The 17,441-nt window shown below is 41.4% G+C and overlaps 1 protein-coding gene across 1 annotated transcript in view; it reads right to left on the reverse strand.

The window, feature by feature from the left end:
- Nucleotides 1–17,441, reverse strand: part of CPN1 (carboxypeptidase N subunit 1) — a 39,196-nt gene that overhangs the window by 12,894 nt on the left and 8,861 nt on the right. The window contains exons 3-6 of the mRNA XM_025397186.1: nt 13,570–13,725; nt 9,322–9,504; nt 7,747–7,858; nt 1,740–1,879 (exon numbers count right to left, since the gene is read on the reverse strand). Of these exons, the coding sequence (XP_025252971.1) occupies nt 1,740–1,879; nt 7,747–7,858; nt 9,322–9,504; nt 13,570–13,725 (591 nt within the window). The remainder of the gene's footprint in view (nt 1–1,739; nt 1,880–7,746; nt 7,859–9,321; nt 9,505–13,569; nt 13,726–17,441) is intronic.

Raw genomic sequence — 17,441 nt, forward strand, 5'->3', positions numbered from 1 at the left:
AACCATCACTACCATCCATCTGCATCACTCTTTTTATCTTAAAAAATTGAAACTCTATATCCATTAAACAATGATTCTCCATTACCCCCTCCCCCAGCCCCTGGCAACCACCATTCTATCAATACTTTCCATCTCTATAATTTTGACTGCTCTAAGTACCTCATATATGTGGAATAATACAGTGTTTGTCTTTTTATGGGTGGCTAATTTCACTTGGCATAATGTCCCCAAGATTCATCCATGTTGTAGCATGTGTCAGAATTTCCTTCCTTTTTTTTGAGATGGAGTTTCACTCTCATTGCCCAGGCTGGAGTGCAATGGTGCCATCTCGGCTCACTGCGACCTCCACCTCCTGGGTTCAAGCGATTCTCCTGCCTCAGCCTCTCCAGTAGCTGGGATTACAGGCATGTGCCACCATGCCCGGCTAATTTTGTATTTTTAGTAAAGACAGGGTTTCTCCATGTTGGTCAGGCTGGTCTCAAACTCCCAAACCTAGGCGATCTGCCCACCTCAGCCTCCCAAAGTGCTGGGATTACAGGCATAAGCCACCACACCTGATGACAATTTCCTTCCTTTTTAAGGCTGTATAATATTCCACTGGAATATACCACATTCATTTATACAGTCATCCACCAATGAACACTGGGTTGCTCCCACTTTTTGGCTATTGTAAATAATGCTGTTATGAATATGGGTGTGCAAATATCTCTTTGAGGCCCTTATTTCTGTTCTTTTGAATATATACCCAAAAGTAGCACTGCTGGAGCACATAGGAATTCTGATTGCTTGAGGAATTGCCATTAGCTGTTTTTTATAATGACTGTACCACTTTACATTCCCATTGATGGTGCACAAGGGTTCCAATTTCTCCACATCCTTGCAAACATTTGTGAATTTCTGTTTTTTTGATAGCAGCCATCCTAACCAATTTGAGGTGGAATCTCACTGTAGTTTTAGTTTGCATTTCTGTAATGATTAGTGATGCCAAGCACTTTTCATATTCTTTTTGTGGGTTTTGTATTTGCAGTTGTGTCCATTTCAAGGAACCCTTTTATCCCCTAGATATCTGCATGTTTCTCTCCCTCATCTCCTTGAAATTTTTGTTTAAATATCACTTCCCCGAAAGACTTTCTTCATAGCATTTCTTTTTTAACATGTTATACAACTTATTGTTTACTGCCTGTCTCTCCTCACTAGAAGGTAAGTTCCATATGGGCAGGGATATTTGCTTATTTATTCATAATTCACAGCGTATAGTACAGTTTCTGACAAATAGTTGTGCTTGATAATTTTTTTGAGAAGGATCTTGCTCTGCTGCCCAGGCTGGAGTACAATGGCATGATCACAGCTCACTGCAACCTTGACCTCCCGGCACAAGACAAGCGATCCTCCCACCTCATCCTCCTGTGAAGCTGGGTCTACAGAAGCATGCCACCATGCTTGGCTAATTTTTTTTTTTTTTTTAGTAGACATGGGGTCTAGCTATGTTGCCCCGGCTGGTCTCAAACTTCTGAGCTCAAGTGATCCTCCCATCTCGGCTTCCCACACTGCTGGGATTACAGGTGCGAACCACTGTGTTCAGCTGCTCAATAATGTTGAATGAATAAATCTCATTGGAAGAAGCAGCCCAGATCTATTGGACTGAATCAGAGCAAAAGTCAGACCTGAACCTGTGAAACACCTTGTCTGAGAAGCACTTCTCTTTTTGCAAACATGAGAGTTAACAAATGAGGTTTTACCTGTTCCAGGAACTGGATTAGGGCTTCCCGATTACCCAGCCACTCCCGCTGTAACTCCTCTTGCGGGGGAAACTTGTCACAACTCAGTTCCAGCGTGATCTCAAAGCAGTTGGTATGGAGATAATTAAAGTCTTGCATTCCTAAAGGAAAGAGGGCAGTGGCAGATTCCCATAACCAGGTTCCCACTCAATGCCCCATCTCATCTCTCTCTCTCTTTTTAAAATTTTCTGCTTTTATTTATTTGGGAATTCTCTTTTAATTTTATTTATTTCATTGGCACATAATAATGTGTACATATTCATGTACATCACCTAATAATATGTACATATTCATGGAACACGCATAGTGACGTTTCAATAAACTGTACAGTGATTAGATCAGGCTAATTAGAATATCCATCCTCCCAAACATTTATCATTTCTTTGTGTTGGAAATATCCAGCACCCCCTTCATTACCTTTTTTTTCTTTTCTTCATCAACTTCTATTCTACCTCTTGACCTCTATTTCTTTCTTTCCTCCATAAAATTTTTCCCAAATTTCCAGTTCACATGCATCTCTCTCTGCAGTTTCCTCTCTTCTTAAATGTCCCTTTTGTCATCTTCATCCTTTATGTTTTTTTCCATTTCATGACTGAATTTCACTTCTTGTCCCTTTTATCATTTCCAAAGTCTGCTTATTAGCTGTGCCTTACTATTGACTATGCACATGGACTGTTTTTAAGATAACAGATTTTCTCCTTGAACTACAATGTTCTTCAGACCTGGGAGGTCAGGAATGAGATTAATATTTTGCTTTCACATCCCTTCTCCTAGCTAAGAATACAACATTAATCTGAAAATACCCATCCCAGAAAAACAGACTCCTGAAAAAGCAGAAGACAGCTACATTTTCCTCTTCTTCTAAAAAATACTTGCTTGTTCCAATCTTCTACATTATTCAATTGAATCAATTACTTTTTAATATGTTTCTCATTATTAGGATGGTTATTTTCATTATAATTTCATTTGGGTTAAAAATTACTCACTTAAAAATGTCTATACTACCCAAAGTGATCTACAGATTCAATGCAATCCCTATCAAAATCCAAATGATGTTTGTTGCAAAAATAGAAAACCCATCCTAAAATTCATATGGAATTTTAAGCAACCCAGAAGAGTAAAAATAATCTTGAAAAATAAGAACAAAGCTAGAGACTCACAATTTCTGATTTTGAAACTTACTACAAAGCTACAGTAATCAAAACAATGTGGTACTGGTATAAAAGCAGGTATATAGATTAATGGAATGGAAGACAGCCCAGAAACCCTCACATATATTGTCAAAGGATTTTTGACCAGAATGCCAAGACCATTCAATGGGGAAAGGACAGTCATGTCAACAAATGATGCTGGAGAAACTGGATATCCAAATGCAAAAGAATGAAGTTGGAGCCTTATCTAACACCATATACAAAAATGAACTCAAGATGGATTGGTGACCTAAACGTAAGACCTAAAACTATAAAACTCTTAGAAGAATATACAGGACAAAAGCTTCATGACATTGAATTTGGCAATGATTTCCTGGATATGAAATCAAAGATACAGGCAACAAAAGAAAAAAAAATCACAGATTAGACTTCATGAAAATGGAAAAATTTTGTTCATCAAAAGACAGTATCTCTAGGACAGAACAGGTGATGACAGAATCAAACAAACAAACAAATACAATGTCAACAGAGTAAAAAGGCCATCATGGAATGGGAAAAATATTTGTGATTCATACATCTGATAAGATATAATATTCAGAATACATAGAGAACTCGTAAAACATAACAATAACAACAATAAAAAAAAACCCAAACAACTTGATTTTTTTAAGTGGGCAAAGGATTTGAATAGACATTTCTCTAAAGAAGGTATACAAATGGCCAATAAGCACATGAAAAGATGCTCAAGATCACTAATCATTAGAGAAATGCAAATCAAACTACCATGAGACACTACTTTGCACTTATTAGGATGGCTACTATCAAAAAAAAAAAAAAAAAAAAAGTAAGAGCTGGTGAAGATGTGGAGAAACTGAAACTCCTGTGCACGGGTGGTGTTTTCTACAGAAAACAGTATGGCAGTTCCTCAAAAACATTAAAAATAGAACTACCTTATGTCCAACAATTCCACTTCTGGGTTTATATATCCAAAAGAACAGAAATCAGGGTCTCAAAGAGAGATGTGCACATCCATGTTTGTAGCACCATTATTCATAATAGCCAAAATGTGAAAGCCACCCAAATGTCCATCGGTGGATAAACGAGAAACAAAATGTGGTATAAGCATACAATGGAATATTGTTTAGCCTTCAAAGTAAGGAAATTCTGAGAAACACCATATCACGGATGAACTTTGAGGACATGATGGTAAGTGAAATAAGGCATTCACAAAAAGACAAATATTGCATGATCCCACTGATATGAGCTACTTAGAGCAGTCAAAATCATAAAGACAAAAAGTAGAATGGTGGTTGCCAGGGGCTGGGGTAAGGGGAAATGTAGTTATTGTTTAACGGATATAGAGTTTCACTTTTATAAGCTGAAAAGAGTTCTGGAGATGAGTGCTGGTGGTGACTGTACAACATTACAAATGTACCTAATAATACAGAATCAGATGCTTAAAAATTATTACAATGGTAAATTTTATGTTATGTATATTTTACCACAATAAAAATGAAGCGGGGTGCCTGTAATCCCAGCACTTTGGGAGGCTGAGGTGGGCAGATCACTTGAGGTCAGGAGTTTGAGAACAGCCTGACCAACGTGGTGAAGCCCCGTCTCTACTAAAAAGACAAAAATTAGCCAGGTGTGGTGGTGGTTCCCTGTAGCCCCAGCTACTCGGGAGGCTGAGGCAGGAGAATTGTTTGAATCGGGAGGCAGAGGTTGCAATGAGCCAAGATGGAGCCACTGCACTCCAGCCTGGGTGACAGAGAGACTCCATCTCAAAATAAATAAATAAATAAATAAAGATGAAAAAAATTATCACTTTTTAAGCTGATGAGTACAAGCAAGCTGTTACAGAAAGAATGGGGAAAGTTGAAGAATAATAACTATAGCCTATTAAATTGGCTCTCTCCAAACAGTATAGAGGTTCCTTAAAAAGCTAAAAACAGAACTACCAGTTGATTCAGCAATCCCACTGCTGAATATATACCCAAAACAAAGGAAATCAGTATATTGAAGAGTTAACTGCACTCCCATGTTTGCTGCAGCACTATTCACAATAGCCAAGATTTGGAAGCAAGCTAAGTGTCCATTAGCAGATGAATGGAGAAAGAAAATGTGGCAGGGTTACACGATAGAGTACTATTCAGTCATTAAAAAAAATAAGATCCTGTCATTTGCAAAAATAGTGATGAAGCCAGGCACAGAAAAACAGATTTTGCATGTTCTTTCTCATTCGTGGGAGCTAAACATTTAAATAATTGAACTCATGAAAATAGAGAGGAAGGATGGTTACCGGAGGCTGGGAAGGATGGTGGGGGTGGGGAGAATGGGGATGGTTAATAGATACAAAAAATAGAAAGAATGAATGATAGCACAAAAGGGTGACTACCATTAGCAGTAATTTGCTGTACCTTTTGAATAACTGAGGGAGTACAATTAGAATGTTGGTAACACAAAGAAATGAATGCTTGAGGGGATGGACATCTCATTTACTCTGATGTAATTATTACACACTGTATGCCTGTATTAAAATATCACATATACCCCATAAATATATACACTTCGCATGTATCCATAAAAATTTAAAAATGCTTGAGTAAAATAAACAAGTAAATTGGTTCTCTCCATGCATTAGAATCACCTAGAAGGCTGAGCCTTCTGGCTAAATACAGCTTGCTGGGCTTCACCCCCAGAGTTTCTGATTCAGTAGGTATGAGGTGGGGTGCAACTTATTAGAAATGTACATTTCTAATAAGCTCATGCTGATATGCTAATCAAGAGACCACACTGTTGGAAGAATCAATTTGATAAATGTAATGACCTTGGAATTGTACCAGCTTAATTTAGGGCAATGATTCTCAGTGGAGGCATGGGCCTTGCTATCTCAGAGGATGGAGAGGGAGAGGGAGGAGAGAGAGAAAAAAAGAACAAGCATAATTTGAAAAAGTATATTGGTTATTTTCAATTTGGAGGGCAAAAAATATTTTGCTTTCCTAATGCAAACTAAAGAAAGTAACTTTTAAAAAATGTAAAATTATGTATGTGTGTATTTATTTATTTTTCAGAGACAGGGTCTTGCTCTGCTGCCCAGGCTGGAGTGCAGCATCATGATTATAGCTCACTGTAGCCTCGAACTCCCACCTTAAGCCATCCTCCCACCTCAGCCTCTCAAAGTGCTAGGATTACAGGTATGAGCCATTGCGCCCAGCAGTGCCTTGTATTCAAGCAAGTTTTCGTCCCCAGTCTACCCTCCCAGTACATGGCAACTCCTCAGTTTTGCACCTCTTCTACTCTGCACAGGACCAGCCACCAACTCAGCTCTCACCAATCTGCTGCCTGGGCCATGGCCAGGTCAGATTTGAGGGGATGGGGAAAGACAGATGCTAGAGAATGATTCCTAAAAGAACCCAGCTTCTTGCTCCAGACTCTTCTCTATCCTTCAATCCAGTGAAGGCTCATAAACAAAGGTTCTATCTTGACCCCTGGTCACGGGGAAGGCCCAGGGGATAGGGACAGAAGTCTCTTGTGGAGGTTTCTCCTCTTGAAGCCTACATTATCAATAGCCAGTGTCCATGGCAAACCCCTGCTTGCTGGGGCCAGGCAGTCAGGGTCCAGGGAGCGTATCTCAGGGGAACTGGTTGTGCCCAGGCCAGATCCTCTGCTCATCTGTTGCTATGTGAGGCATACATCTGTGCTACTTTTTAAAATACAATTACAACATTTATAACCCAGGCATTTCTAAATGCCTTATGTGTATTATTTTATTTAATACTTATATTAAAATTATGAGGCAAGTATTCACTTTCTTTTTTTTTTTTTTTTTGAGTCTCACTCTGTTGTCCAGGCTGGAGTACAGTGGTGCAGTCTTGGCTCAATGCACTGCAGCCTTGACCTCCTGGGCTCAGGTGATCGTCCCACCTCAGCCTCCCCATTAGCTGGGACTACACGTGTGCACCACTCTGCCTGGCTTTTTTTTTTTTTTTTTTTTGGTAGGGGGATGAGGTCTTGCTATGATGCTTAGGCTGCTCTCAAACTACTGGCCTCAAGAGATTCTCCCTTCTTGGCCTCCCAAGGTGCTGGGATTATAGGCATGAGTCACCATGCCTGGCCTTATTATTCTTAATTACAGATGAGGAAATGAAAGCACAGAGAGAATAAGTAATTATCCCAGAGCCACATGACTAGTAAATGGGCAAGCCAGGTTTCAACCCAATCTACTCTCAGATCCCACAAGTGACTATATGCCCTAATCTACTGTGTAAACGACCAGTTTTACAGGACCAAAAGGTGGCCCTACCTTAGTTTTTTTGTTTTTGTTTTTGTCTTTTGAGACGGAGTCTCGGAGTCTCGCTCTGTCGACCAGGCTGGAGTGCAGTGACACGATCTCGGCTCACTGCAAACTCTGCCTCCTGGGTTCATGCCATTCTCCTGACTCAGCCTCCTGAGTAGCTGGGACTATAAGCGCCCGCCACCACACCCGGCTAATTCTTTTGTATTTTCAGTAGAGACAGGGTTTCACCGTGTTAGCCAGGATGGTCTCGATCTCCTGACCTTGTGATCCACCTGCCTCGGCCTCCCAAAGTGCTGGAATAACAGGCGTGAGCCACTGTGCCCAGCCATCCCCACCTTAGTTTTAAAGAATCACAAGATGATGACTAAATGTCAACCTGAGACTTCCCCATTTTCCAGATCTCAACCTGAGTGCAAAACTCCATGCTATTCCCATTGTTTCCCTGGGAAAACTGGGAATTTAGAAGGAGAAATGAGCACTATTCCACTTCAGCTTGAGCAGTTCCCAGGACTCCCCTTACCCTTGCTGAGAGAATACCAGGAAGCCCCATTGGTGATGCCATCTGGAAAGTAATCTCCACAGTTCCAACCTTGGTACATCCATCCATGTGCATAGGAGTAGACCTTGGCCAGCTAGAGGAAAAGCAGGCGGAAAACGACCTTGATGATTCCCAACTCAAATGGCAATGCTCCTACTCACAACTAGGGTGAAGCCAAGAAGCCCTGCTGGGTACATAAACAGTGGATTATTTGCTTTAGTGAAAGAAAATAGGATCAGGGATAGAGACAGCGTGTGTATGTGTGTGTGTATGAGTGTGTGTATGTAGGTGAGTATGTGTGAATGCATGTGTGTGAATGTGACTGTGTGTCTAAGAGAGTATATCTGTGGTAGACTAGAGTTAGGAGATCTGTATTCTGATTTTGTCACTATCTCGGGGCTGAGTTTTCTCCTGTGCAGTCAGGAGTTGCACTAGATGATATTGAAGATTCCTTGTTTTTGTGCCATTTTCTAGCCGAATTTTGTCAAATAAATCAAGGAGTAAGTAAGGCAAGACTTCTCCAGGAAAAGTAATGTGTATTTAGGGGGTGATAGGTGTGTGTTGGAGGGAGAGGAATATATTTGAACTCTACAATTCTCCTTCATTACTATTTACTATACAGTGGACAAAGTGAGATCAATGGAGAAAAAAACAATGTGCTATTCACCATGTAGTTCATTAATGATTAATACTGAATATCATTAATGTTCATTTATATTATATAGATATATATTAATATATTAGTACATTTTTTTTTTTTTTTTGAGATGGAGTTTCACTCTTGTTGTCCAGGCTGGAGTGCAGTGGTGCAATCTTGGCTCACCACAACCTCCACCTCCCGGGTTCAAGTGATTCTCCTGTCTCAGCCTCCCAAGTAGCTGGGATTACAGGCACCTGTCACCGTGCCTGGCTAATTTTTATATTTGTAGTAGAGACGGGGTTTCACCATGTTGGGCAGGCTGGTCTCGAACTCCTGACCTCAGGCAATCCGTCCGCCTCGGCCTCCCAAAGTGCTGGGATTACAGGCGTGAGTCACCGCACCAGGCCAATAATTACAAATTTATTATATTATACCATTTTATATATTAATATAAAATTAATGTTAACATTGATTTTATTCTATTGTTTTGAACTGTTATTTAAACTTTTTCATGTAGTCTATTTTTCTTTTTTTAAGGCCCCACCTAATACCATCACAGTCTATTTTTCATTAATATGGATATATTATCATAAAATTCTACTTTAGACCCCCCAAAATTCACATTTAATGACACTTGTGCTATTAGTCTTCGGGCATATTTCTTGCTCATCATTAGCCTAAGTATTTTCTGCATCGTGGTAATTACTTTAAAGCTTTCTTTGTATTTACTTTTTTATGAATCTATGGCTTATTATTCAAAACCAAATGTCATTTACTAGACTGTAAGCACCTCACAAGCAAGCGGTATTTTCAATTATTTTCTGTGGCCTCGCACTGAAAAGGGGTCTGTTACTGACCTTAAGCTCATCTTCTGAGCCCCAAGTTCCCCTGGCAGGACAAGCTGTCGCTCCACATACCTTCTGGAAAAGCTTGTCGTCAGGCGTGGGGGTGTTGGCGGTGCGGCGGACCCCTCGGACCCGGTGCTCAAAGGACTTGTCATACGGGTAATTGGCCACCACCGCCCCTCCGTGGAGATTGGCTGAAAGAACAAAGTTGAAGGAGTGCATCCACCGGATCACCGCCCGGGTCTCGGGTTCCACCTGGGAGGAGGCGAGAGGTTGGCAGTGAAGGGGCAACTGAGGCTACCAAACAAACGGCGGTTAGAGTAAGTCTGTCAGCAAGTGGCCTGAGGAGATCAAATGTCTGAATGAAACAGTGAGCGTCCTGGCGGATATGAAAAGTGGAGATGGGGAAATGTCGACCTTTGGAATGATGGTTTCAACAATGGAGTGTGTAGAACTTTTTTCAAAATGAAATCTTATGTGGAATCCCAATATACAAAATAGGTAAACAGAGAGCATTTAGGGCAAGGAAACTATTCTGTATGATACCATAATGGTGGCTGTATATCATCATACCTTTGTTGAAACCCAGAGAGTGCACAATACCAAGAGAGCAGTAACCTAACTAAGGACTCAGAGCGCTCATAATGAGTCAAGGTAGGTTCATGACTGACTGTGATAAACACACCCCTCTGGGGTAGGACGCTGATGGTGGGGTGGGTGGAGTGGGGCAGGGAGTATATGAGAACTCTGTACTTTTTGCTCAGTTTTGCTGTGAACCTAAAACTATCCTAAAAAAATAGTCTGTTGAGAGAGAAAGAAAGGGAGAGAGAGAGAGGGTTTTTTTTTGTTTGTTTTTTGTTTGTTTTTTGAGACAGGGTCTCACTCTGTCACCCAGACTGGAGTGCAGTGGTGCAGTCTCAGTTCACTGCAGCCTCCATCTCCCAGACTCCAGCGATGCTCCTACCTCAGCCTCCCTAGTAGCTGGGACTACAGGCATGCAACAACACACCTGGCTAATTTTTGTATTTTCTGTAGAGATGGGGTTTTGCCATGTTACCGAGGCTGGTCTTGAACTCCTCAAGCAATCTGCCCATCTCTGCCTCCCAAAGTGTTGGGATTACAGGTGTAAGCCACCGTTCCCACCCAAAAAAGAGAAGTTCTGTATGAAGAGATACCATGATTGGAGAGCTCAGAGCCCCAGCTTGGCCTCTCTCTGGACCCTAGAAAAGGGTTTCCCATTTTACCACTGCTCCAGTGACTTCTAAGTCATCTTAGCAGAAATTTAGGACTCCAATAAATCAATCTGAAAAACGCTAGTTTACAGTGATGGTTTTTAACCTCCTCCTTCCCTGCTGTAATGTTGACATGTAGAACACACTCCTGTGGTCATATCCAAATTTCATGGGTTAGACATACTGTCAGATGGGCCAGTCTTGGCTAAGCAGTGAAATTCCACCCCGTCTCTTGCATATGATATTGCTAGTGAGTGATAGTATGCCAAAGAAAGCCTTGAATCCACTTGGACTTGCGGCATAAGTAAATAATTTACAGTCTGCAGCATTTTTCCTCCTCTCAGGATAAACAAGCTTAGAGATTATGTGGTGTTACTGTATTAATGGCTCCTCCTGGACCACGGTCAGCTCTAAAGGTTCCATCTTTTCCATCCCAGGGGGACTGGATAAATAGGGTTGAGTCTCAATCAGAATGAATATAAGTGTGAGGGCACCAGTCTTGGTCTGTGACCAGGGCTCAGACCCTCTGGGGCAGTTCTGTCTTTGTGTCCTAAGCCTCTATCAGAACAAGGCCAGCTTCTCACTGTTCCTCTTCCTCAAGGCTGTTCCATCTAGAGCCAGGGAAACCTCATTGCTTTTTCTCCTAAAATTTAGACAAGAGGATTGAGTGGGAGCCTAGTTATCATTGATTCAATTACCTTATTTTATTTAGAGAAACAAGTTTAATACATCAGAACATTCTTCTGGTTGGATATGCTGACTAACACAAAGTTCTTTGCTTTTTGGTTTTGGTTTTTTTTTTGAGACGGAGTCTCGCTTTGTCGCCCACGTTGGAGTGGAGTGATGCTATCTGCAACCTCCGCTATCTGGGTTCAAGCGATTCTCCTGCCTCAGCCTCCCAAGTAGCTGGGATTACAGGCACCTACTACCACACCCGGCTAATTTTTGTATTTTTAGTAGGATGGGGTTTCACCATGTTAGCTAGGCTGGTCTCGAACTCTTGATCTCAGCTGATTCGTCTGCTTCTGCCTCCCAAAGTGCTGGGATTACAGGGTGTGACCCACTGTGCCCAGCCTTACAAAGTTACTTTTTATTTACTATTTACTTGAACCAAGAGGATAGTTGCTGTTTGAAATCTAACATGTCAGCATGGCTTTTGCTTCATTTTCAAGGGAGAAAAAAATCCCAGAATATTCCATTTGGGAAACTCCCAATTAAAAGGCTTACACCTGCTTTCCTTTTCTTTCCCCAGTCTCTAAGTTTAGACATTCACAAATAGAACATTTCAAACTCTCCCACACAGCGTGATCACCAGGGGTGGCAGTGATGCTCAGAGGATGCCTAGTTATTTTCAGAAGCAGGCCCACCAGCAGGGTGAAACCACTCATGTTACCAAGGACTTCCATTACAGGCCTCTTGGAGAGTGAGGCCTCGGAATATTGAATGGGATCCTCCAATTGGAAGAGGAAGGGAAATCAGGGAGGGTATAGTAATGATAAAGTAGTCAAGGGTCATATAGAAAGGGAAAAGGGGCCAGGTACAGTGGCTCATGCCTGTAATCCCAGCACTTTGGGAGGCTGAGGCGGGCGGATCACAAGGCCAGGAGTTCGAGAACAGCCTGACCAACATGGTAAAACCCTGTCTCTATTAAAAATACAAAAATTAGCTGGGCGTGGTGGCATGTGCCTGTAATCCCAGCTACTCAGGAGGCTGAGGCAGGAGAATCGCTTGAACCTGGGAGGCGGAGGTGGTTGTGAGCCAAGATTGTGCCACTGCACTCCAGCCTGGGGTAAAAAAGACTCTGTCTCAAAAAAAAAAAAAAAAAAAAAAAAGAGAGAGAGAAGGAAAGAAAGAAAGAAAAAGAAAAAAAAGGGAAAAGAAAAAACTAAAGGTTAGATTCCCTGAACCTTTTTTTTTTTTTTTTGGCAGACAGGGTCTGTTGCTCTGTCGCCCAGGCTAGAGCAGGCAGGACAATAGTTCACTGTAACCTTGAACTCTTTAACTCCTGGGTTCAAGGGATCCTCCCAAATAGCTAAGTCTATGACATGTGTCACTACACCCAGCTAAATTTTGTATTTTTCTTTTGTAGAGATGGGGCCTCACTATGTTGCCCAGGCTGGTCTCAAACTCCTGGCCTCAAGCAGTCCTCCCATCTCAGCTTCCCAAAGTGCTGGGATTACAGGCGTGAGACACCACACCCAGCCTGAACCTCTTTCTATAGCTAATTGTTGGTAAGCATACAGCTTATCACATGTAAGACAGACTTCTCTATAGAATGATTCTGTCCACGTTCTAGCGTAGTAGAAAGAATGTTGGAATAAGAATCAGGCCTGCGTCTTCATCCTGATTCCATCAATCATTACCTGCGAGAATGTAAATTATTTTCTCTCTAAGTGTAATAGCTATAAAACAGAGATGGATAACACTGCTTGGTGCATTTCACATGATGTCATGATCAGCTGAAACTGGCTGTGAAATCATTTTGGAAAACTGTTAAGAACCATGCAACAAAATGATACTGCTTTCATATCCTTCACCACAATCACCACTAATGTCAAATATTTAACTGGGCATGGTGGCTCACGCCTGTAATCCAACACTTTGGGAGGCCAGCTGGGCAGATCACAAAGTCAGGAGTTCAAGACCAGCCTGGCCAACATGGTGAAACCCCGTCTCTACTAAAAATACAAAAATTAGCTGGGCGTGGTGGTGTGCACCTTTAATCCCAGCTACTCAGGAGGCTGAGGCAGGAGAATCTCTTGAACCCAGGAGGCGGAGGTTGCAGTGAGCTGAGATCGCACCATTGCACTCCAGCTTGGGCGACAGAGCGAGACTCCATCTGAAAAAAAAAACAAAAAGAAAAAGAAATCATTTAGTGAGTGTGTGCTCCATGGAGGGCTCTATGCTGAGGGAGAAAAATACAAAGACACAGAATAAATAGATATTATTGATTTAGATGGGTTAACACTGAGTTGAGTTGATGCTTAATTCTTGCTTGTTTAGTTGATGTAAAGATGGCTTAGCAGTCTTTCTGCAAGAAATTCCAGATGCTGATTTACCTGCTTTGTTTGCAAATTTCATCTCCTACCTGACTTTTCCAGTTGTCTGGAAGGGGCAGGTGGTGGTTGGGGCCTCCATACTTCTCGTTGTAGTAGATATAGGTATTGAGATCAGGGAAGTTACGGTTCAGGTCCACTCCATTTGCATTGTTCCTGCCAACTAGATACCCATGCTTGTTTGGGCCCTAAGGAGAAAATGAAAAGATGAAAAATGAAGGTTTCAGATTGAATCCTATATTTTCTAACTTATTTTTTTGGAGACAGGTTCTCACTCTGTTGCCCAGGCTGGAGTGCAGTAGTACAATCTTGGCTCACTGCAACCTCTACCTACTAGGCTCAAACAATCCTCCCATCTCAGTCTCCTGAGTAGCTGGGATAACAAGCATATGCCATCACACCCACTAATTGTTCTTTATTATTTTCTTTTTTTGGTAGAGATGAGGCTGGTTGCCCAGGCTGGTATCAAACTCCTGGGCTCAAGTGATCTACCCACCTCACCCTTCCAAAGTGCTGAGAGGCCAGGTGCAGTGGCTCACGCCTGTAATCTCAGCACTTTGGGAGGCGGAGGCAGGTGGATCACTTGAGGTCAGGAGTTCAAGATCAGCCTGGCCCAAATGGTGAAACCCCATCTCTACTAAAAAATACAAAAATTAGCTGGGTGTGGTGGCACATGCTTGTAGTCCCAGCTACTCGGGAGGCTGAGGCATGAGAATCACTTGAACCCAGGAAATGGAGGTTGCAGTGGGCCAAGAGCACGCCACTGTACTAGAGTCTGGGTGACAGTGCAAGGCTCTGTCTAAAAAAAACAAACCAAACAAACAAAGTGCTGAGATTACAGGCTAGAGCTACCGCATGCAGTCATGAATCCTATATTTGAAGAACATTGTATAGTTCTTAGATATTAGCTTCATCAAATGATGTAACATTTTTTTTCCCTTAGCCCCCATCACAGGAAGATGAATCATTTTCATCTTTAACTTATCCAAAGTCACAGTGGTGTGCTTCAAGTTCCCTGTAGATCACATGTAAGAGGTACATATCTCAAGAGAAGTTCTAGTAAGAGTAGGGTGTTTCAGGATCATGGGAATCCCAATGTTTTATGAACAGCTTTATTGAGATATAATTCATATACTGTAAAATTCACTCATTTTAAATGTACAATTCAATGAATTTTAGTATGTTTACAGAGTTGTATAACCATCATTGCAATCTGATTTTAGAACATTTCTGTGACACTAAATAGACACCTCATTCCCGTTTATCATTTTCACCCCAGACCTAGGTAATAACTTTCTGTCTCCTTAGACTTGCCTCTTCTGGACAGATCACATAAGTGGGTCATACATTATCCGTTCTTTTGTGGGTTTTTCCCCCCCACTGGACATAATGTTTGTGAGGTTCATCTATGTTGTAGCATGTATCAGTACTTCATTTCTTTCTATTGTTGCATAGTTCCATTACGTGGATTTATCACATTTTGTTTATCCATTCACCAGTATGAGTATTAGTTTAATACTATTAGTATTAGGAAACTGTATTAGTTTCCTAGGGCTGCCATAACAATCACCACAAACTAGATGGCTTATAACAACAGCAATTTATTCTCCAATTTATTCTCTGGAGGCTAGAAGTTGTAATCAAGTCAACTAGAGGGACAGCACACTCTCTGGTCCCCTTCTTTGCTTCTTCCAGCTTGTGGTGGCCGGAGGCAGTCCTTGGCATTCCTTGGCTCGTAGACCCATCATTCTAATTTCTGCTTTCATCTTTACATGGCCTCCTCCCTAGTCTGTCCACATCTCTATTCACAAATTTCTTTCTTCTTACAAGGACACCAGGTATGCTGGATTTAGAGTCCATCCTGATCTTATGTGACCTCATCTTAACTTAATTGTATCCGTAAAGACCCTCAGTAGCCCCTTGATATCCATGGGTTCCACATCTGTGGACTCAACCAACCTCTGATTGAAAATGTAGTTAGGCTTATAATGGTTGCATCTGTACTGAACATGTACATACTTTTTTCTTGTCATTATTCCTTAAACAGTACATTATAACAACTGTTTACATAGCATTTACATTGTACTGGGTAACATAAGTAATCTAGGAATGATTTAAAGTATATAGGAGAATGTGCATAAGTTATGTGCAAATACTATGCCATTTTATATAAAGGACCTGAGCATCTGAGGATTTTGTTATTGGTGGGGGGCCCTGGAACCAATCACCTACGGATACTGAAGGATGACTATGTATTGCCAAATAAGGCCAGAGTCACAGATTTCAGGTGAATGCGAATTTTGGCAAAGGGTGGTAGGGGGAGATTCATGGATATTTGAGTTGTTTTCACCTTTTGGCTATTGTTAATAATGCTGCTTTGAACATCCATGCACAAGTCTTTGTGTGGATGTATGTTTTCATTTCCTCTGGGTAGATATCTATAAGTAGAACTGCCAAGTCATAAGGTAAGTCCATGTTTAACTGTTTTTTGTTTGTCTGTTTGTTTTTTGAGACAGGGTCTCGCTCTGTTGCCCAGGCTGGAGTGTAATGGCATGATTATGGCTCACTGCAGCCTCAACCTCCTGGGCTCAGGTGATCCTCCCACCTCAGCCTCCTGGTAGCTGGTACTTACAGGCATGAGCCACAACACCTGGCTAATTTTAAATTATTTTTAAAGATGGGGTTTTGCCATGTTGCCTAGGCTGGTCTCGAACTTCTGGGCTCAAGTGATCTACCTACCTCCCAAAGTGCTGGGATTACAGACATGAGCCACTACGGCCTTATGTTTAATTTTTTGAGAAACTGTTCAACTGTTTTTCAAAGTGGTTACACTAGAGAAACTCACTCCTCCCCCTTTCAAAAACTTTAGGATCCTTGTTTATCTTTCTTCTGAGCAATATCAACTTTCTGGATCCCTTCATTTCTTTGTCCATATTTCAGGTTTTATCATTTATTTGCTTATGTATTCACTCACTCATTAGGTCATCTATTTAGTCAACCAACATTTACTTAAGTCCTTCTCTATCCAGAGCTCTCAGATAGACACTGGGGAAAGAGACAAGTGAGACATTGTAGTCTAGCCTTCTAGGAGTTCATAGTACACATGGGGAGATGAACATACACATAAATAACTAAATACATAGAGCAATAGAATAGAGATATGTTACAAGGCTCATTCAAAATTGAAATTCCATTTAATGTTTTGTGTGGCATTGGAGAAGGGAAATAGTGCCAAGTGGGTCCCTGTAGACTGAGAAGGTGGAGCCCAAATTGTAGGCTGTTCCTGGAAGTGAATGAATGGATGCCAGGAAGCTAGAATCTCACAGATGAACTGCCGCTCTCATATTTTCCCTTTTCTAAGCAGTAAAATGCGGCAGATTACATTTTTTTTCTAAGAATTCAGTATTATTCTCAGATTTCTCCTCTTTTCATGGCACCCTGCTTGGATTTCATTCTTAGATCCCATTGAAAACATAATTGTTCTGAAGTTCCTGTAAGTTTCCTACATCAGTTCTGTTCCAATGGAAAACATTTATCGGATCTTTGATTTTGGTGTACACTTCTGTGACATATGATTTTCTTTATGCTTCCAGGGGCTTGTCACTGCTTGCTTATTTATATCAAGGCAGCTCTTGACCGTCAGCATAAACAGCTATGAGCGTTATCCACTGATTTCCCTGCACACTGGTCAATAGTTAGGTTGGCAGGAAAGGGCTTCCCCTAACAGAAGGTTTCACAAACAGGGCTAGTGTTGTGTTTCCTATTACTGCTGTAACAAATTACCACAAAGTTAGTGGTTTTAACAGCACGAGTGTATTGTCTCATAGTTTTGGAGGTCAGAAGACTAAAACAGGTCTCACAGCCCTAAAAGCAAGGTGTCAGTGGGCTACGTTCCTTCATGGGA

Source organism: Theropithecus gelada, chromosome 9, assembly GCF_003255815.1.
Source record: "Theropithecus gelada isolate Dixy chromosome 9, Tgel_1.0, whole genome shotgun sequence".
Taxonomy (NCBI): Eukaryota; Metazoa; Chordata; class Mammalia; order Primates; family Cercopithecidae; genus Theropithecus; species Theropithecus gelada.